At 57.1% G+C, this 19,656-nt stretch overlaps 6 protein-coding genes across 6 annotated transcripts; 3 read left to right on the top strand and 3 right to left on the bottom strand.

Annotated features, from left to right (window-relative positions):
• The first annotated feature begins 146 nt into the window (after window positions 1-146).
• KVR01_004431 (translation initiation factor eIF3 core subunit c) lies at window positions 147-3,326 on the top strand. The gene is made up of 2 exons (XM_044788697.1): window positions 147-843; window positions 914-3,326. The coding sequence occupies exons 1-2, from the start codon at window positions 489-491 to the stop codon at window positions 3,145-3,147; spliced, it is 2,589 nt and encodes an 862-aa protein (XP_044646595.1). The 5' UTR covers window positions 147-488; the 3' UTR covers window positions 3,148-3,326.
• A 143-nt stretch (window positions 3,327-3,469) lies between these two features.
• KVR01_004425 (mitochondrial 54S ribosomal protein YmL10/YmL18) lies at window positions 3,470-4,929 on the top strand. The gene is made up of 2 exons (XM_044794175.1): window positions 3,470-3,928; window positions 4,001-4,929. Exons 1-2 carry the CDS (start codon window positions 3,561-3,563, stop codon window positions 4,575-4,577), a joined length of 945 nt encoding a protein of 314 aa, XP_044646589.1. The 5' UTR covers window positions 3,470-3,560; the 3' UTR covers window positions 4,578-4,929.
• Window positions 4,930-5,026: 97 nt separating this feature from the next.
• KVR01_004084 (uncharacterized protein) lies at window positions 5,027-8,544 on the top strand. The gene is made up of 4 exons (XM_044790253.1): window positions 5,027-5,840; window positions 6,259-7,050; window positions 7,118-7,851; window positions 7,925-8,544. Exons 1-4 carry the CDS (start codon window positions 5,342-5,344, stop codon window positions 8,132-8,134), a joined length of 2,235 nt encoding a protein of 744 aa, XP_044646248.1. The 5' UTR covers window positions 5,027-5,341; the 3' UTR covers window positions 8,135-8,544.
• A 140-nt stretch (window positions 8,545-8,684) lies between these two features.
• On the bottom strand, window positions 8,685-11,479 carry KVR01_004558 (uncharacterized protein). Its single transcript, XM_044787044.1, has 2 exons — window positions 10,777-11,479; window positions 8,685-9,904 (listed from the first exon to the last, which is right to left on the bottom strand). The coding sequence occupies exons 1-2, from the start codon at window positions 11,124-11,126 to the stop codon at window positions 9,223-9,225; spliced, it is 1,032 nt and encodes a 343-aa protein (XP_044646722.1). The 5' UTR covers window positions 11,127-11,479; the 3' UTR covers window positions 8,685-9,222.
• Window positions 11,480-11,862: 383 nt separating this feature from the next.
• Window positions 11,863-12,952, bottom strand: KVR01_004064 (mitochondrial 37S ribosomal protein YmS16). The gene is made up of 3 exons (XM_044794793.1): window positions 12,855-12,952; window positions 12,729-12,760; window positions 11,863-12,606 (listed from the first exon to the last, which is right to left on the bottom strand). Exons 1-3 carry the CDS (start codon window positions 12,876-12,878, stop codon window positions 12,312-12,314), a joined length of 351 nt encoding a protein of 116 aa, XP_044646228.1. The 5' UTR covers window positions 12,879-12,952; the 3' UTR covers window positions 11,863-12,311.
• Window positions 12,953-13,324: 372 nt separating this feature from the next.
• On the bottom strand, window positions 13,325-18,769 carry KVR01_004484 (uncharacterized protein). Its single transcript, XM_044782230.1, has 4 exons — window positions 18,257-18,769; window positions 17,114-17,380; window positions 14,303-17,025; window positions 13,325-14,224 (listed from the first exon to the last, which is right to left on the bottom strand). The coding sequence occupies exons 3-4, from the start codon at window positions 16,879-16,881 to the stop codon at window positions 14,155-14,157; spliced, it is 2,649 nt and encodes an 882-aa protein (XP_044646648.1). The 5' UTR covers window positions 16,882-17,025; window positions 17,114-17,380; window positions 18,257-18,769; the 3' UTR covers window positions 13,325-14,154.
• Window positions 18,770-19,656: the final 887 nt, after the last annotated feature.

Genomic DNA, 19,656 nt, shown 5'->3' with positions numbered 1-19,656 from the left:
TAGCTCGAGGAGGGAGCACGGGCCATGTCTCGCCGCCGTCGGGTGGGTCCTCTTCCCCTAACCCCCTGTCACCTCAAGCCTGCACTCGCCCACTCAGTCATGCTGCTCTGCTGCCTGCGATCAGTGTTATATCTGCAGCCTTGACTGCATTTCTGCCACAGTCTTGGGGAAATTACTTATTCAAATGACGTGTCAAATGAGTCAACTATCTAAATAGATTATTTTATCGCGAAGCGACCCAAGTGACTCACTCCTGGGCCGTCAAACGCGCTGACAGCTGGTTCTCGGCCGACACTCACGCTGCCGGCCCGTCTTTTTTCCCCCACTTCTTCAAGGCATGCCTCGAAAATTCATCTCTTTCACCTTTCAGGGACCCCTCCATCAGCAATCACTGACAACCCGCAAAGCGACCCGGCTGCATCCTATCAAACCGGTCGATACCTTCCCGGAACGGACCATCGATCGATCCAGTCAGCAAAAAAGACAACATGTCTCGCTTTTTCCGCGGTGGCAACGATAGCTCTTCGGAGAGCAGCTCCGACGAGGAGGACCTCTACGAATCCGAGGAGGAGGAACAGCAGGAGGAGCAGGAGGAGTCTGAAGAGGAGGAGGATGAGGACGAGGACGAGGATGCATCCGACGCCGAGTCCAGCGACAGCGATGCAGGCAAAGCCAAGGGTGCTTCTCGTTTCTTGGAGGGTTGGTCCGAAAGCGAAGAGAGCGACACGGAGCAGACGACGAAGGTAAAGTCGGCCAAGGACAAGCGACACGACGAGCTCGAAGCCACAATCACCGCCATTACAAACGCCCAGAAGATCAACGACTGGAACATCATCTCCAATGGTACGTCTTGAACCGCTTTCACGCTCCGCAAATGTCTCCCTGCCTGCCATGCGATGCTAACCGGCCACAGAGTTCGACAAGCTCAACCGCCAGGCTGAGAAGCTCAAGGTGGCCGGCAAGGCCCCCAAGCCTTACGTGAAATGTATCGCCGAGCTCGAGGAGTACATGAACGAGTCCATCGCCAAGCAGAAGGTCACCCCCAAGAAGATGAGCAAGCAGAACGCTCAAGGTCTCAACGCCGTCAAGCAAAAGATCAAGAAGACAAACAAGGAGTACCAGAGCCAGATCGAGGAGTACAAGGAGGACAAGGATGGATACCTGTGGGAGTCGGATGAGGAGGAGCCCGCGCCCAAGCCCAAGAAGGTCCGACTTGCTGACGCTTTCGCCGCGTCCACCGAGGATGGCGACGACGAGGGTTTCGCGACGGTGGGCAAAGGTGGCAAGACTCTCATCTTCACGCCCGAGAGCATTCTCAAGCACCTGCGCACGATCATGGAGTCTCGTGGCAAGAAGAACACCGACAAGGTGGAGCAGATCAAGATCATGGAGAAGCTCAACGAGATTGCCAACACCCCCTACCAACGAATCCGCGTCCTCCTCACTCTCGTCTCCACCCGTTTCGATCTCGGCTCCGGCGCAACTACGTCCATGCCGCTGGACCACTGGAAGGCGGCTGAGAAGGAGATCGGCCAGCTGCTGACGACCCTGAACGAGAACCGCGATTACGTCGTCATCGAGAACGCCGAGGAGTGGGAGGATGATGAGAAGCCCCCGACCCTGGAGAAGGACCAGAAGTATATCAAGGTTCCCGGCAGCATCGTGTCCTACGTCGAGCGCCTCGACGACGAGATGACAAGGTCGCTGCAAAGCGTCGACCCTCACACTTCGGAGTACATTGAGCGCCTGACGGACGCGGCTGCCCTGTACAACCTCATCTTCCGAGCCATGCTGTACTACGAGCAGCTGCAGAAGGACGAGTCTCTGGCGATCGAGCAGGATAACATCAACCGAATCGTCAGCCGCCGTCTCGAGCATGTCTACTTCAAGCCTGCACAGGTCGTCAAGACCCTCGAGGAGAACTCCTGGAAGTCCGTTGCTGCGGACATCGACTCGGCAATCACACCTCGAGCCAAGACCGTCGAGGCGCTGGATCTTGTCAACATCCTCAGCACCTATCTCTTTGCCAACAGCGAGGGCATCCACCGAGCCCGTGCCATGCTCTGCCAGATTTACTTCCTCGCCCTGCACGATGATTACTACAAGGCTCGCGATATGATGCTCATGTCCCACTTGCAAGAGACCATCAGCAGCTTTAACGTTTCTACACAGATCCTGTTCAACCGCACACTTGTTCAGGTGGGTCTTTGCGCGTTCCGCAAGGGCCTCGTCTACGATGCGCAAAACACACTCCAAGAGATCTGCGGCAGTGGACGGCAGAAGGAGCTCCTGGCTCAAGGTGTCATGATCCAGCGATACAGCCAAGTCACACCAGAGCAAGAGCGACTAGAGAGGCAACGACAGCTGCCCTTCCACCTGCACATCAACCTTGAGCTCCTCGAGTGTGTCTACCTGACCTGCAGCATGCTCCTGGAGATCCCGCTCCTGGCCCAGATTGGATCCTCCCCTGACGTCAAGAAGCGAGTCATCAGCAAGACCTACCGCCGCATGTTGGAGTACCATGAGCGTCAAATCTTCACTGGACCTCCGGAGAACACCAGGGACCACGTCATGCAGGCTTCCAAGGCACTGGCAGCCGGCGAGTGGAAGAAGGCGACCGAGTTCATCCACGCCATCAAGATCTGGGAGCTGATGCCAGACACCGAGGGCATCAAGGAGATGCTCGCCAAGCAGATCCAGGAGGAGGGCCTGCGGACGTATCTGTTCACGTACGCACCCTTCTACGACACCCTGGCCGTCGAGACGCTCAGCGGCATGTTTGAGCTGGACGCGACCAAGACGGCGGCCATCGTGAGCAAGATGATCAGCCACGAGGAGCTCGCCGCGGCCCTCGACCAGGTCACCAAGACGGTCATCTTCCGCAAGGGCGTGGAGCTGAGCAGGCTCCAGAGCCTGGCCCTGGCCCTGTCGGACAAGGCCAGCGCGCTCATGGAGTCGAACGAGCGGACGCTGGAGCACCGCACACAGGGCACAGCCAACGCGTTCGAGAGGACAGCGCGACACGGCGGGCGCGGCGGGCGTGGTGGCCGTGGCGGCGGCGGCAGGGGACGTGGTGGTGCAAGATCGGATGGTGCGCCAAGGCAATCGCAAGGCTTCACCGGTGGCGCTCTGGGAGTCCGCGGTTAGGAGGTCGATGTGTTGTGCCGTGGGTGACTTATTTTATTCGGCCTTAATTGCATGGTAACCGGTCCTGCTTGTGTATGAATGAGTGGAAAAAAAGGGATATGCAGCAGACTCGCGTCAGTAGAATTAGCGAGTTTAGACGGCTGGAAGTGATGACCTGAAATTTATGAAAACCAACATCCATTTGTTGCACAGATCGAAGTGAAACTTGAGAGAAAAATGACAAATGCCTCTGAAGTGAGTATTCAATTGACGAGTCCTTTACAAAGTGGTTGTGGTGTGAGCTCGGTGGTGGGCGATTAGATAAGAACCTGCACTAGCAATTGCAGTGGCAGCTTCAAATTTGTAAGAGCTCCCCCGAGCGAGATCGTGACAGCACCGCGTGTCCGCGCCGGAGAGACATAGCCACACACACCATGCCTCCCAGGATACCAATCTCGCAGGTCGCAGCACGATGCTGCCGGGCGTCAATTGAGCGACAGGCCGTCCCGGGGGCCGCGAGCACCCCGCTCGCGTCGCTGTTCGCCGCGCTCTCCATACAGCAGACGCCCGCACGGCCGGCCACGGCGCAGACGCGGAGCGCATCCATCCTCGCCAACCTCCGCGACAACAAGGGGGCGTACAACAAGCGCATACGGAAAGGCCGCGGTGCTTCTTCCGGCTACGGCAAGACGTCTGGTCGCGGCCACAAGGGTCAGGGGCAGCACGGGCATGTGAAGCCCTGGTTCCAGGGTGGACAGACGCCGTTGATCTTCAAGCATGGTAGGAGGGGATTTGTGAACCAGTACGTACAACATACACATCTCTAGGCCAGCCCCGAGAAAAGAAAATGCTAACCACCACCGCACCGCTCCAGCCGCGCAGAAGTAATGTCCGAAGTCAACCTCGACCGCCTCCAGGCCTGGGTGGACGCAGGCCGCATCGACCCGACGAAGCCGATCACGCCCAAGGAGATCATCCAGTCGGGCCTCCTGGGGCGGCCCAAGGACGGCGTCAAGCTGCTGGCGCGGGGCTCGACGGCGCTGCGCACGCCGCTGGAGATCGTGGTGTCGCGGGCCTCGGCGGCGGCGATCGAGGCGGTGGAGAAGGCGGGCGGCAAGATCGTCACGCGGTACTACACCAAGGACTCGATCGTGCGGCTGCTCAAGGGCCAGAGCGCGCACACGACGGAGCCGCTGCCGGTGGGCGAGGAGCACGTGGAGGAGGTGCTGGAGAAGGCGAGGGCGGGCCCGCACAAGTACAGGCTGCCGGACCCGACGAGCCGTTGGGACATAGAGTACTACCGCGACCCGGCGCACAGGGGCTACCTGAGCCACCGCCTGAAGCCCGGCGAGAGCCCGTCGTTGTACTTCAAGGTGCCGGGCGAGCAGATCGCGAAGAAGGCCGTCAAGGCGAAGAAGAAGGAGGAGCAGGGAGACCTGAAGCTGTTCTAGACTTGGGCATTCCTGGGGTGAAAGCTCGACGTGTAAATGTATGGTTCAGGTTATAAACACTGCATTCTACTGCCCATTGCCTGTCATTGCACCGAGGAGGGTTGAATTGGGTGAGTGTGCATTGGTCCTTTCCGCGTGTGATATGAAGTCGGAAGTGAGTTAGTTGTTGAAGATAGGTAACTGTCTAAGTGCTCTGACGAATCCCACTAAATTTGGCATATTCACTTTATCAGCCTTGCTGTTGAGCAGACATTTCAGACTATAAGCCTAGACACCGAGTGTGACAGTCAGAATAGTGCATGTAAGTAGGTTGGCACCCCAGTCGTGCACTCCCCAGCTGGGCAAGGGCGTCCTGTCGTCTGAGCCGAGCATAGGCACCTAGCGCTGTGCCTCCCATTGGGTGGGGAATCGCATCCTGGAGCTTCCCATGCGCATGTTCCAGGTTGGAGCTTGATGCTACCGTCCACCCGTCTCGTACCGTGCACTCGTCCAAGTGTTCACTATATTACGTCTACGGGTCCCATATCCAGCGAACAACCCTCACGCTCGCTCTTGCTGAAGTTGCCCTCCCCCCACGTCCTGGGTTGAGCCGTCGCATCCTTTTGCTCCCGCCACTGGTCCTGCAAGTGTCTGCCGTGCCCGACCCGAGTCCTCGGCGCAACCTTGGCTGCACGTATCGAGTGTGGATTGCGCAACCTCGCCTCCAAGACCGTCTCGAGTTCAGACCGGACCGGGCACCTACAACCCACGTTGAAGCAGAAACAATGTCCCTGTTCGGCGAGCCTGAGGCGGACGAGAGCCCATCGATGCACTCGTCGTTCGCGCGGTCTCGGCAGTCGCTGTTCGACGAGGACTCCAACAACCCGTCCAATTCGAACTCGATCTTCCAGGACGACGACGTGGCCGGCAGCGGGACGGCGTCGCCGTGGGACATGCCCACGCCGCGCAAGCAGCACTCCCGGGCCGACATCCTGCGCAACCTCCTGCCTGCCTCGGACGTGCCGGATAGCTACATCGAGACCTTTGACAGCGTCGTGCGGGACGATGGCAGCGGCGGCAAGGTCACGTCTGGGGGCGTCCTGCGCGTCCTCGCCGCCGCCAAGATCGGCGCGGACGACCAGGGCAGAATAATGCGAGTGATTGCGCCGGGCGGCGGGGAGGTGGCCCTTGGGAGGAACGAGTTCAACGTCTTGCTGGGCCTCGTCGGGCTCGCCCAGGAGCGTGAGACCATCAGCCTGGACGGCATTGACGAACGCCGACGAAGTGAGTGCCTCGGTCCATCCGTCCATCCATCCATCCTTTTTCCATCAGTCAAGCCCACACAATGCCTACCCACACTGCTTTCGCGCAAGCGCCTGTACCGCGGTCCGCAGCCTCCATCAACGAGGCCTTTATCTCTTATCTGTGACCGCCAATGGCGCCGTCTCCTGCAGGTGGATGCGCTGTTCGCCTGGGCTGAGTTGTCAATTGGCCCGCCCGGCCCCCGACTACCCATCCACCATCTCCAGTGCTCAAAAGTCCCCAGAGCTCCTGTGGGGCGTCCCAATCGGCGCCTGCAGTGTGCCCTGCCTGCCTGACCCTACCTGACGACACGCACCTTACGTGCTTGAGTGTTTACGGCCTGCTTTCGTGTTTTCCATCGTCATTTTCTTTGCTAACAGTCCTTACCCCGTCGTACTAGACCTCCCAGTCCCAAATCTCCCAGGCATCACAGCATCACCTGCAGCAGGACCTTTTGCTGCTGCTCAACCCAGTGTGCTCGCCGCGAAGCCCCCACAGCGGCCGATAACTCCACCAGCCAAGGATATAGCACCTACACAGCCGTCAATGGAATACTCAGATGATCCCTGGAACAGCCCCGATGTTCACAAGCACCATAAACACGCACAGGAGCCCGAACCTCCGACCACCCACGTCCCCCAGCAGCAAGCTGTACAGAGCCCACCGTTAAATGGCCATGGCGATAGCATTGGGACCCCCGAGCCCACTGGGCCGCCCGCCCGCACCACCTCTACCTTCACCACAGCTTCCATCGAGTCTGTAGGAGAGCCCGAGCCCGCCCCGACGCGTCAGGAATCCTTCCCGCCGGCCGCCTCTCCAGGCGTCGGCTGGGGCTCTGGTGATTTCTTTGGCGGCACCCCCGCGGCATCGAACCCCGTGACGAGTCCCTTCGGGGCGCCTGCGGGTATCGGCGTGGCCAGGGAGCATGGCGAACAACGGCCTGGTCCTATCTCGAATAGGATGATAGGCAGTGGCAGGACAGGCAGCGGCGTCGAGGAGCACATTGTTGTGAACCTGCTGCCCGAGAAAGAGGGCATGTTCATGTTCCAACACCACAACTATGAGGTAGTGAGCGCCAGGAGGGGAAGCAAGGTCATCCGAAGATACAGTGACTTCGTATGGCTGTTGGACTGCTTGCACAAGAGGTATCCCTTCAGGGTGCTGCCCCTGCTCCCTCCAAAGAGGGTTGCCGGTGAGTACAGTCTCCCTGGACCTGCAGATAACACATATTCAAGCACTCGAAGCTGACCCCCCAGCAGTCAATGGCAACCACTTGTCCAACGATGGTGCCTTTATCGAGAAACGACGCCGCGGCCTCGCCCGTTTCCTCAACGCAGTCTGCAGGCACCCGATCCTCAGCCAGGAGCAGCTGGTCATCATGTTCCTGACGGTGCCTACCGAGCTCGCCGTCTGGCGCAAGCAGTCCTCCATCTCCGTGCAGGACGAGTTCGCCGGCCGCGCCCTCCCGCCGGGGCTGGAGGACTCCCTCCCCGCCGAGCTCGAGGAGCTCTTCCAGCGCACGCGCTCCGGCGTGCGGCGCAGCGCCGAGCTGTACATCGGCGTCTGTAACGTCATGGACCGGCTCGTCAAGCGCGGCGAGGGCGTCGCGGCCGACCACGCGCGGATGGCCCTCTCGCTGACGTCCCTGACCGAGGCCACCGCCGACACGTACGCCACCGACACGAACGAGGTGCCGCTGGTCAACGACGGCCTGATCGCCATGAGCAAGCACCTGCGTACGTCGCAGACCCTCATGGAGGACGAGGCCCGCGCGTGGGACGCGGGCGTGCTGGAGGACCTCAAGAGGCAGCGCGACGCGCTGGTCAGCGTGCGGGACCTGTTTGACCGGCGGGAGCGCCTGGACCGGGACAACATCCCCGCCCTGGAGCGGCGAATCGACAACAACGAGACGAAGCTGGCGAACCTGAGGGCCAAGCCTGACGGCCTGATCAAGCCTGGTGAGATTGAGAGGGTCGTGGAGGCCATTATCAAGGTAAGCCCAAAATTGGCCCCCTCCTCCCAACGTATCAGGATGAATGCTAACATTGAACCCCTCACAAAAAAAGGACAAGGAGTCGATTGTCAGCCAGCACAACCGCTCCGTCTTCGTCAAGGAGTGCATCCGCGACGAGCTCATCACCTTCCAGTCCACGCAGTACCACATCTCGCGGTGGAACCAGGACTGGGCCCAGGAGCGCGTCAAGTACGCGGAGATGCTGGCGGATAACTGGCGCCGGCTCCTCGACGAGCTTGAGGGCATGCCCCTGGGAGACTAAGGACGCGGGGACGTTATGGTTTTAGGCAGGTTTAGGGGGCGGGGGCGTATTCGTCGTCAGCTATACGAGCCTGTCGAATGTGGAACGAGGCATGCTTAATGTTTCGATCAGATGGTATATAACGTCCGCGACGGCTAGGCTGGGAATGGAAGGAAGCTGGAACTGGCCACGAGATGATGGGCAAAGACGATAACAAAGAAGCTACCGAGGCGTGCACAGATTTCACTGCATGGCGACGGCAAGGAGCAGAAGGTTGATTGGGTGAATTGGGGGGGGGGGTGTGGGAGAGAAGTATGTGTCCCGAAATGTATAGTGCTGTATATTTTGTTGTCGAGGGCACGTATGACCTAGCAGAGAGTGCCGATTCCATAGCGATCGATACCCACTCATTCATTGTGTTGCTCCTGGCACATGGTCTCCATAACCGTATGACCACGGCCGGTTCGTCGATTACCCTTCTTGACCTTGGTGTCTCCAGTCTTATTTTAAGTTCACCACCAGAGTGGATAGATCATGCTGCTGCCTTGGACTATTGCGGGTGATTAAAAAATCGAAGTGATAATAAGGCATATCTTTTGGCATTTACGAGCTGGGTGGGTCCTTTGTAAAATGGTGGGGGGCTAGAAGTACATAGAGACCTTTGTCTGCCAGACCAGCTCAGCCAATTCCCCATCCAGTCAGTCCCTGCCCCAGACGGCGCGTGGGCCTCTCTGCCCTGCGAGAAATATGCCTTTTTCCGATAAATGCTCCTTTCGGCAAGGTACCTAGGTACACTAATCTGCGATGCGGCTGTGTATTTCTGGATAACGACCAAGCAACTTCGCAAGCCGTGAAACCTATTACGCCGTCGCTCAATGAGTTCTTCAAGTCTCTTCTCCACCTTCTTGCCGGACTTGACATCCCTGAAAGTTTATGCTCACTTGACTGACTTCTAATCCGAGAGCATTTGCGGGTAATTTTTCCGCCCCAATGGCGGAAGGACCCCACGCGAGAATATGATACCAGTGACCATACTGAACGTCCCCCAAAACCCATGCCAGCGTAGTCGTGGGTAGCATGCTGCTAGGATTTCGTCAGGGCCCACCGAGCTAGTTAACCTCCATGGCCTCGGACGGTTCCTGCTTGCGGTACCAGGTCACGAACTCGTCGATGACGGCGGGCCACGAGTCCTCCTCGCTGTAAAAAGTCAAGTCCTCGTCGTCGATGGACTTGTTGGCGAACTCGAGGGTCATGTTCCACATGTCCTTGTTGACGGAGCGGGTCCACTTCTCGTTGAGGAAGGCCTCCCACAGCTTGGCCCAGTCGCGGCTGGCGGACTGCCAGGGGCGGCCGGGCGGGGCGAAGAGCAGCTGCCAGTAGACGAGGGCGTGCTCTAGGGGGATGGCCTTCTGGCTGGCCTCCTTGCCGGCGATGAAGGAGTGGCGGTAGACCTTCTTGAAGAGGGCAGGGTCGGAGGAGAGCTGGTTGATGAGGCGCCGGACGTGGTTCTTCTGCGCGGTCTTGCCAAAGGTGGTCAGGTCGGTAGCAGACCAGCCGCTGACGAAGCCGTTGCGGGTGATCTCGCCTATGCTAGGGGACTGGACCAGCTCCATGACGACGAACTGCTCGGCGTTCTCCATGTTGACGCCAAGGGCCTCGAGGTACTCCTGCGTGGTCTCGGCGGAGAGCGACTCCTTGGTGTCGCCCCGAGCGGGCGTAACGAGGTCATCGTACGCCTTCTCGATGGCCGCGACACGTCCACTATCCACGCCGCCACCACTGCTGAGATAGCTGTAAACAAGCCAGGGTTAGCCAAGGCCCGTTGGAATGACGGTGAGAAAACACAGGGCAGTGCAAACAGTTTCGACATGGCTGCCACCATGGCCTCCATATCTGTTGTTCTGTAATGGTACTTGTTTGTGACTTGATGAAGAGTGCTGCAAGATGGGATGGGGATTTCGTGGTGGCGTCAGCTGCTCTCTGACTTGGCATACCGTGCAGTGTTCCTGGAACCTTGGGCACCTCGCTTTCGCTTGGCCATGATTTCGGGGGTATTTGATTGCTCCTTGGCTGTGGAAGGTGCTGCGAGAGATGCTGCGGCAAGTGTTGAGGTGGATGCTGTGGGGGGTGTCGAGGGCGAGGGCGAGGGTAAGGGGGGTGTAGGCTCGGGTTGAGTGTGGTCACTTCCACGCAGCTTCTTGTCCCGGCGCTTGATTTTGTCCACAAGCTTCCTGAACATTTTGGCACATGCCACTACCAAAATTTTATAGGGCAATGAAAGATTTGGCCCTAAAGTATGCCCCAAGGTCTTTGGGTTGGAGCTAGCAGGATGTCGCCTCGATGTGTGTTGATGTGGTGCAGCATCAAATCCCAAGGACAAAACAAAAGCGAAAGCACACCGGTGTGCACTAGCGCCACCTGTCGGGCTCTCCTTCCAAACTTCCTCGGATTGTCAGGGAATCACATGTATTAACACCTGCTGACCTTTGTCCAGACAGTGGCCAGGGCAAACTTTGGTCGAGTATATGTATCGAGTCGATAGGGCCTTGGAAGCAAACAGTCGAGTATACCAAGGTGGCCAGGCAGCAGTCTCTCATACAACCCGCAGGGCAGTGAAGCAAATGCGAAGAAACGTCGTCAAGGCAAATCGACCTAGAACTTACGTATCGGCAGCAAGATCCAACCGGTAGTTGGCATTCTTCAGGAACTGTTGGATCCAAGAAATCAGCACATGGTCCTGGGCATAGAGGTGGGAGCCGTGAGTGATGTGCAGACGACAGCTACGACGGGAACACAAGGGTCTCTCGCCAGGGCGGTGTAAGGGCTCGGGATAGAACAAGGTCGGATGGCAATGGCAACGGCGACGGTATCGGCGACGGGTGACATGTGTGAAGGGATATATACACCGGCAGAGGCAATGTGAACATACCCGTTGTGCAGTCTTCTCGTTGGCCCCCGTAGCTGCAACAAACTGCGCAACGAGCGCCTTCTGAGCGCTGTTGAGAGGAGGCATCTCGGAGAACCAGAGGGGGGTGGTCGGCTGGTAGTAGAGGTGTCGTCGTGTGCCAGGGGTCGGGCCGACTTTTCGGAGCCGTCTCCCGCCTTGAGGTTACGAGAAGGTCGATCAGAGAGGGGGGGCCGCGAGGGAGGACAGGCTTGCTACGGCCGGCGGAACTCGAGACAGGAGGAGGCTTCTCTTGTGCGCAGGTGCTGCCCGGGTCGCCGGAGGGGGCAGTGTGGGAGATGTATACGGGGAGATAGGTCGATAGGTGGAACTGTAGCATGAGATAAAGCCGAGTCTAATAGATTCGAAGAATGTCCTGGGCACGCAATGGACAGTGACGACAAGGCTGATGCGATGGTGGGGTATCCTAGGTGGGGCGCCACACGGCAAAGCCTCCAAGGTGTTTGCCGGGGTTCTCGAGCTTGGGCCGTGAGCCAACAGTAATGTTGAGGTTCATTCAGATTATAATAGGCTTAGTCTTAGGGTGACTTTTTCCAAACAAATTACACAGGAATTCATCTTTGTTTCCAATATTCAAGCTGTTAACAGGCTTCACATTTAAACCAATCAAAATGAAAAATCTTGATGCTGATAAGAAGCGGCCATTATATACAGCAAAACTGTGTTGAGGGTCTAAGAGGTGGAATGATAAAGATCCACGACACTTCTCTTAAGCTAGTCTCTACAATATCAGTCACTGAAAGTGTCCAGAGCAGAGCATGGGCGAGATCAATTTGCACAAGAGCTTGAGTGGACACATGCATCAAGAATGAGAGCAATTTGGGCACGATATGTCGGTATGTGTGTGTATCCTCTGGTCTAATAAAGCTGTGTTGCCGTAATGCCAGTCTCTCTCTGCACTCTCATCTCATAGAGTTGCATGGCTAGGTTCTGGCCTCCTCTAGAGCCTTTGATCCGGAATATCATACACTGGTAGACAGGGTATCTCGCTCTGCCAGCCCTTCTAGCTGCCATCTATTCCACATGTGCATTTTCCCATGCTGTTGCCGTTTCCCCCAGCCCAGGGTCTCAACACACCCATATATCATGGTGGTCCTCGAATCTCGCGGCGGTTCTCGCCGTCCGGCCCCACAATCTATCCTCCTCTCCCAACGCTTGGTCGAGCGCCTCTGCCTCGCCCCCCGTCCCGGGAGACACGACACAATTCTTGCCCCCACAGCCACACCCACCCCCTTACTGCGCAGAGTTCGTCCAGCTGATCTGCCCGAACCGGCTGAGCGAGTCGAGCTTGCCGTCCCCGAGCTTGACGTTGGTCGCCCGGATGACGCGCACGTCGAGGTTCATGGTGCTGCGGATGATGCCCTGCGCCTTGGTGGACGCGTCGTACCGCATCGCAAAGTAGTGCCCGTTGTGGTGCAGCTTCTGCGCCTTGGATATGGCCCGCGGCAGCGCGAACACGCCCCAGTTGTCCACCGACCGCACCACGCCGCCGTTGCGGAGGACCAGCTGGCCCACGGTGAGGACGATCCTGTTCGCGCGCGCGTGTGTTAGGTTCATGTTCTTGCCGGGTGTTTTCTGTTCGTTTCGTCCTTTTATCCGAAGGGAATGGGGAGCGAGGGGAGGAGGAAGGAAGAAGGAGAGGGCGCATACTCTTTGACCTCGGCGACGTTGCCGGGTCGTACCTGTGGTCGGGCGTCAGCAAAATTGTCCACGGCAATTTGTTTGGAACGTTTTCCAGCAGCTCAGGGCAGGCAATGGGGGGGGGGGTTATCTCACTATTCCAATCATCTCATACAGCATTGTGGCGGTTTGCGATGCGGCGGCATCGATGACTGACGGCAGCTGGAGAATGCTTTGGTAGGGCAAAATAATTGTAGATGCTCTTGCGTCCGTCGTCGCAAATGCCTGCCCGGCAGGCGAACGGGGCCAAGCGGCGGAACCTGCCGCTGGCAGACTCTGGGTGGGCCGTGCCGAACCCTGGCAAGCTGGTCCGTGTAAGGCCTGCCCTACTAGTAGGTAGACCTACACTGTAACCTTACACGCTTTGGTATGCTTGAAAGCAACAGGGTCCAACAGCATTCAAGGCCGGAGAAACACAGATCTGTAGAGTTCAAAATCCAAGAGCTAGGTTGGGTCACAAATATTCAGGTACAGTGAGAAGTCCACGGCTGCCCCGAAATCTAAAGCAAGTACATCATTCTACCTGGGCAAGTACAAGGAACCACAACAGATGTTGACTGAAAAAAGGAACGCTTCTCTTCCCTTGTTCTTCTCAATTCATGCAAGAATTAATGGATCTATGAGGGTCTACCTGAAACAGTATGAACCTAAGCCCCCAAGCCGGGCACGCCAGAGTCCCCACGTGGAAAAAGCCTTGCCAGGCAATAGAAAGATGCCAAACGCACCGAGCCAGAAAATGCAAGTCCTATCGCCAACCCCCACTCATGGATCAAATGTTCCGGTAGGTTTCCTTATCCCGGAAGATGACTGAGGACAAAGGGCCAAAGTGGTGTACCTAAAGAAATGAAGAAAGTAGGGCACAACTGGGCCCGAAAAAAGTGTGCACCACACCCCAAACTCCTGTCCCTCACGAGAAGATGCATTCCACCCTGTCCATGAATGAGCCCCCCTTCCAAAACGCCCCTTCCGCACCAGAAATTTTCTTTCCCTTCCTTTTCCCCTCTTTGAATTTTGTAGTAGGGGAAGTCTCTCATCATGATGAGGTTTAGGAACCACTAAAGACGTGGCCCTTCCCAACGAAAAGACAAAAGAATATATTTAGTGATGGTGTGTGTGCCGCCTCTATCTGACGGATGTATTAAAAGGCTTTTCAAGAACATGTACACGAGCTAGCTGGCTCGTGCCACTCCCAGAGTCGGTCTGATATGTGCAGGCTCGGTCGAATTGAGCAGGGCCGTCCTCGGACAATGGAAGTCGTTCGGAAGTTTGGCAGCACCTGCCAGAAGTACGACAAATGTCGCTATAACTCTGGTATTGTTCATCTCTAGTGGTGATTGACCACATGAAGTTGAGTGAAAATAGGTGACGTATCAAGAGTTCGTGGGTCGGGGAGCATCTACTCTTCGTCCTCGCTTCGGGGAAGAACAGTGGATTCGATGCTAGCCCACTGCTGCTCGATGTAATCACTATTGTCACCACAAGTCAGCCCAACATCATCCCAACACATCAATAGTAGTAGAATCGAAGGGCAAGCTTGCACTTACGCAGGCCGCTTCACCAGCGGGACACCCTTCTTCTGTATAAAGCCCAGGAACCGCTTCACAGTCCTCTGCCGCTTGAAGTACGCCATCACGATACCACGGTACTCCAGTTTAGCGGCAGGTTTGGTGTGGACAACGATCTTGGTGCAGTCTCTGCCGGGCTCAAGGGAGTATTCGACATAATCAAGCTCATGCAGTCGCAAGTGGAAGTCCAGCGGCTCCTTGTACACACCCCACGACGCTGCGGGCTCTACCGTGCGCAGCACCTGGTGCTCAAAGTATGGTTTGGCCTTGTCACTGACCCAGTGCCAGTACTGCGTGTGGCTGATGTTGGTGGTGTGCTGCGTCGTCTTGAGCTGTGAGACACGGAAGTCGATCTGCATTATGTGGTCGCCACTGAACGAGTCCGTGGAAGTGTACCCGTCATAAGCCAACTCGCCCTCGGTCGGCTTTAGACCCTGGGTGACGCCAGCAGGGGCGCTTGGGGGGTAAGAAGCGAGGGAAGGCGAGGCTGCGGCAACCGGCTCCGTGTCTTGCTTGCCCGACGATTGAGGTCTGCTGTCAGGTCGTTGCTTCTTGGCGCTGCGCGGCGACATCGTAGGAGTGGTCTGCTCTTCCTGCTTGAGCTCGTGCTTCAGGCTCCCACTGGACTGGCGTCTGCGCTTCTTGTAGGGGGTTCCGTTGGCGGGGTCCTTGTCATGACCCTTGGCCTTTGGTGCCTTTGGCTCCTTTGAGGTCATGCCCTTCTTGACTCCTGAGGGTCGCCCAATGTTGCCCACACCGGCCTTGGTTCGAAGGGCTCTCAGCTTGGGGTCGTGGTAGAGCTCGTGGACCGTCTTGGCCAGGCTGAATTCCTCGCCCTGCTCCATGTAGAGCTCGTGCATCCGCTGCCGGACCCACGCGACAGGCGTCACATCAACCCCAAGTTTGGGGAGCTCTTCAATCACCTGGGCCAGGCGGAAAATAGTGTCGTAGCTCATAAGGCCCTTGGTGATCCACTTCTTACCGACGAGCTGGTAGGGGTGGAAGTCGGTCTTCTGGAGGAATGTCATGATAGTGTTTCCGCGGTTGACTTGCCTACCAGCCAGAAAGCGGTTCTTGTTAAGAGCCAGACATTCCTCGAGCTTCCGCCTCCAGCTATCCAGCTTCTGCTGAGTGACCTGATCCAGGACCTCCCACTTGGGATCCCAGTAGGGGTGTTCTGGGGTAATGCGCTCAAGCGGAACGCCGCGCATGATTTCGGGTTCTGTGAACTCGACGCCATTGTCTCGCAGGACGAGAGTCTCCATAGAAATCACAGGACCCGGATCGACGGGCTCCACAGACTGTGCCTCCTCGCGGCCCAAAATCGGGTCTTCCATCGGCTCACCGTCCTCCTTGTGCCTGATCGCCATGTTCGGGAGTGACTTCCTGCCGCCCTTCTTGCTCGGAAGAGACTTGCGCCTGGACGGCACGCTCGATGAGCCATCGAAAGCGTCTGCTCCGGCAGGCCTGTAGAGGCCACTGTTGACGGGGGTAAATCCGCCGAAAGAGCTTCCCTCACGAGAGGGCAGTATGGAGTGGTCTCCCAGGAATGGCGAGTTGTGGTCGTTCCGGGCCATCTGCGGCAGGTCGTCATCCCGTGAACGTATCTGGTGATAGGACGAGCCTGTGCATCCCTGCCGGTTCCACTCGCAGTTGGCACATCGCGGGAAGTCCTCACCACCAACAATGACGCAGCCAACCCAGGTCCCCGCCCGGTTCACACAAGACGTGCAAGGGGTTTCTTGCTCCTCGCCAGTTGCCTGGATCATGCAACTCAGCCACTTCGCTCCCTTGGCGTCACTCGGCTCATAGATGCTATCAATGGTCTCCTGAGTGAACTTGCGGCCAGGACGCACGACAGCGTGGCGCTGGATGGGGATCTGCATCATCTGGCGGATGAACTTGTTCTCGCGGTACATGCGCTTGACGCTGTGGACGCGGTTGCCCTCGAAGTCGTAGATCTCGGCGCCCGCCAGGGCCTTGTTGTCCGGTGGCGACACATCTGGTGGCTCCGACAGCGGCGAGCTGTTATCCGACGCAGGCTTGTCGACGTGGCCGTTGCCGTTGCCGTTCTCGTTGACGGTCGTGAATCCTCCCCGATCGGGCGTCTCGCAACTGGCCCGGGGACCTGTAGCGATGCCTTCTCTCATCCCCTTGGTCTTGGCGTATCCGTTCTGCCGCGGGCCTGTGCCGTTCTGTTGAGGCTGGGGTTGCGCAGTCCGGGCCTTGTTGTAATTGAACCAGGCACGCGCGCTCTCGTCCTTGCGCTCCCGGTCGGCTGCCATGATCTGCTTTGCCTCTTCGAATTGGAGAGAAACGCCGTCGAGGTCGGCCTCCACATGGTCGCACTTCCTCTTGACGTCCTGGAGCTGTTTTGTAAGTTCTTCCCGCTGGTCAAACAGCAGGGCAAGCTGGCGCCTCATAGGCCCGGTCTTGTCCTCGAATTTGCCAACCATCACCCGGTCCTCTTCGGCCCGGTTCTTGATCGTGTTGGACCAATAGCTGGCCTCGATCTCGGCCCAGTCCTGGACATCGTTGTCCGCCATGGCTGATCCCATTCAGCTTGCCTGCAGGTTGTTCATGCGAGACTTGGCCGATGTTTGCACTTGGCAAAGGTACTCTCAAAATGTAGCCCTTTCCTCCTAGCTCTCGCTCTGCCGGGGTCTGTTCCTACTCTGCAGACCAGTCACAAGATATCATGCCTGGATGAGTATCAGCAATGCACAGCCCAGAAAAAAAAAGCTAGAGGGGTGTGTCTGTGGGGGGTGTTTAGTCCAGGCAGAGACTTACAGGTGAACATGGGACGAACGTCAAGTGACGGGCTATGCACGCAACTGCGTAGAGTAGACCCCGAACGACGGACAGGTGGAGAAGAGTAAATCTGTGGTGGGGTTTGCGCAAAACAAAGAAGAGAACAATGAAGAAAAGCAGCGACGAATGCTGTGGTCGGCAGGGGTGGTGACGATGAGAGGGATGATGGTCGGTGGTACGAGACGGAATTAATAAGTCGGTCGCTTAGTTGAGCGGATTCGGTTTCATCGGGGGGAAATGAAAGAGCTGATGTGAGTGTCAGACTAGGTCGTTTACTGGTAAGAAAATAAAAGCATTGCGTATTTTAAAACAGGTCGGGCGGGGCGGAAGGGCAGGCAGGACGGGGCAGGGCAGGCAATATGGGAAAGAAAGTAAAGCATGTAACATGTAGCATGTAATAAGAATAGTCTCTCGGCCGATTATACTAGGTAGAGAAGGGCAGTTCCAATGTTGGGTTTGAAGGAAGGGGGGATGTCTTCTGAGAGGAGGGATGGTGCCAGTGGGGGGGTTGATGAGAGACGGGGGGTGTCTACCTAGTATGGTTTGACGGAGATCAAAAGGTTGTTTAGACGTTCGTGACGACTGTTCGGCGAGAAGGACGGACGGACAGGGGCGGGTCTGCGAAGCTCCGGGAAGTCAGCGACAGGCAAGTAAAGCGAGTGAGAAGCGAAGGGCAGAGAGTGTGCTGGGCTTAGCATGGTCGAATATTCATGCGCTGACGCAGCGGGCTGGCTGGGTTTGGGCAATGCAGCAAACGGCAGGTAGGAAGCAGCAATGCAGTACTGACCGAGATTGTCGACGGGCACGCGAGACACGACTCAAGCTGACGTGCCGTTAGACGTAGTGAGTATTTTGCCTGGGGGTGGGTGGATTGAGTGGATGGATGGAAATAGACCGGTCGTGGTATTGGGGTACTGCGGTGGTGGTGCAGTGCCAGCGCAGGAAGGCTAGGTAGGGCGGCCAGGGTTGCAGCGGCGATTGCGGCTTGCAGATGTAGGTCCAAGGTGATGCAGGTGTGTGTGGTGGGATGTGGGATGTGGGATGTGGATTCTGTATGTCGGTGCAGGCCGTGGTTGCGAGTATCAAAAAGGGGAAAATTCAAAAGGATGCACAAGCACTCACACTTCTGTCTCGCACGTACTCACCCAGTGGCACACAAACGCATGTACACGCTCAGGCACACCCAAGTACACGCCAGCAAACGCCACTGACGTTGTTGAGGTTGTGGTTAGGTTGATGTGGATGTAGAAGATGGCGTTGGGATGTGGTGGTGGTGGTGGTATGGTAGTAGTTGTTGTAGTAGAATGGCGTCCGTGGGTTGACAGTGGGCAGATAGATAGGAAATGTAGTAGGACAAAGTATGTCCAAGATGACCAGGGAGGAAAGGACGGGGAGGGATGACGGGACGTCTGAGATAGGTAGGCAGAAGTATTTTTGGGCCTTGTTGGACCTTGGGTCGTCGAGTATCAACTAAGTTGGTCAACCAGGGAAAGTAAGGTAGATAGGTCATTTCCCCCAGCCAGGTCGTCGGGTCACTCAGTCAGTCGTCAGACAGACAGACAGACAGCCAGTCATTCACTAGCAACAGCCTGCCTTGGTACCTGAGCAAACGGTTACGGGATGGGCAGGTTGCAGCAGCAAGGTGAATTCCATCTGCAGACCTTCCAGACACCCCTGGGCAAGGGCAAGGGCAAGGGCAAGGGCAACTAGTTTGTTAAGTATTATTTTGCGCAAACGGCAGCGCTTTCGCTCTGGGCGCACATGTCACCACCACCTACTGGGCCGGATGCTGGACGGCCGGCACTGGGCGTTGGCAAAGATGAATTTCGGGGCTTAGGGAAGCTAATAATACTGGGACCAACAGATGGAACGGATTTCTCAAGATAGCAGCTGGACTAGGTGGGTCCGCAACCAGCAGCACAAACGGCAAAGTGCTGTTGTATGGAGTACACAGTACTGTACGGATACCCGGTTAGGTAGTTAGTCAGGGAATCATCAGTCGGTCCTGCGGTCCCGTGGGTTGGTCATTTATTACAGTGCAAACCTGGGAAAGGACTCGGCCCATGTGGCTATACTTGGGTGGCTCGGGGCCTTTTTGGGCCCAAGGGGTGGGGCCTCCTGGGGACTATCTTGCCTTCCCAACTGCAGACCCTGACACCCTGGTACCACCTGCGGCCAAGCACGGAGTAGCTGCAGCATGTATCGTCATCCATCGTCGAATCCTCTTTTTCTGTATTTTGTGCACGGCATAGATGCAACAGACAGACAGACACACGCAACCCAAATGCCCCTGACTAGAGTAGGGAGAGGCATGAATATAGGGCACACACACACAGAGAGAGAAAGAGAGAGGGCCCGTGCCCTCGGTACAGTCCTGTCCCAGCTCTCCTTTTCGTCTGATCAGCAGCACACATGCACACGCACACTTGCGCACAGAATTAAAGCAGCCAAACCTCGGGACAAGAGGGTTCTGTGACCCGATGGGTCAAACTAGAATACTATGGGTACACAGCACCAGGGCT

Source organism: Diaporthe batatas (assembly GCF_019321695.1).
Source record: "Diaporthe batatas strain CRI 302-4 chromosome Unknown Contig00004, whole genome shotgun sequence".
Classification (NCBI taxonomy): domain Eukaryota; kingdom Fungi; phylum Ascomycota; class Sordariomycetes; order Diaporthales; family Diaporthaceae; genus Diaporthe; species Diaporthe batatas.
This window is presented reverse-complemented; position numbering and strand designations above follow the sequence as displayed.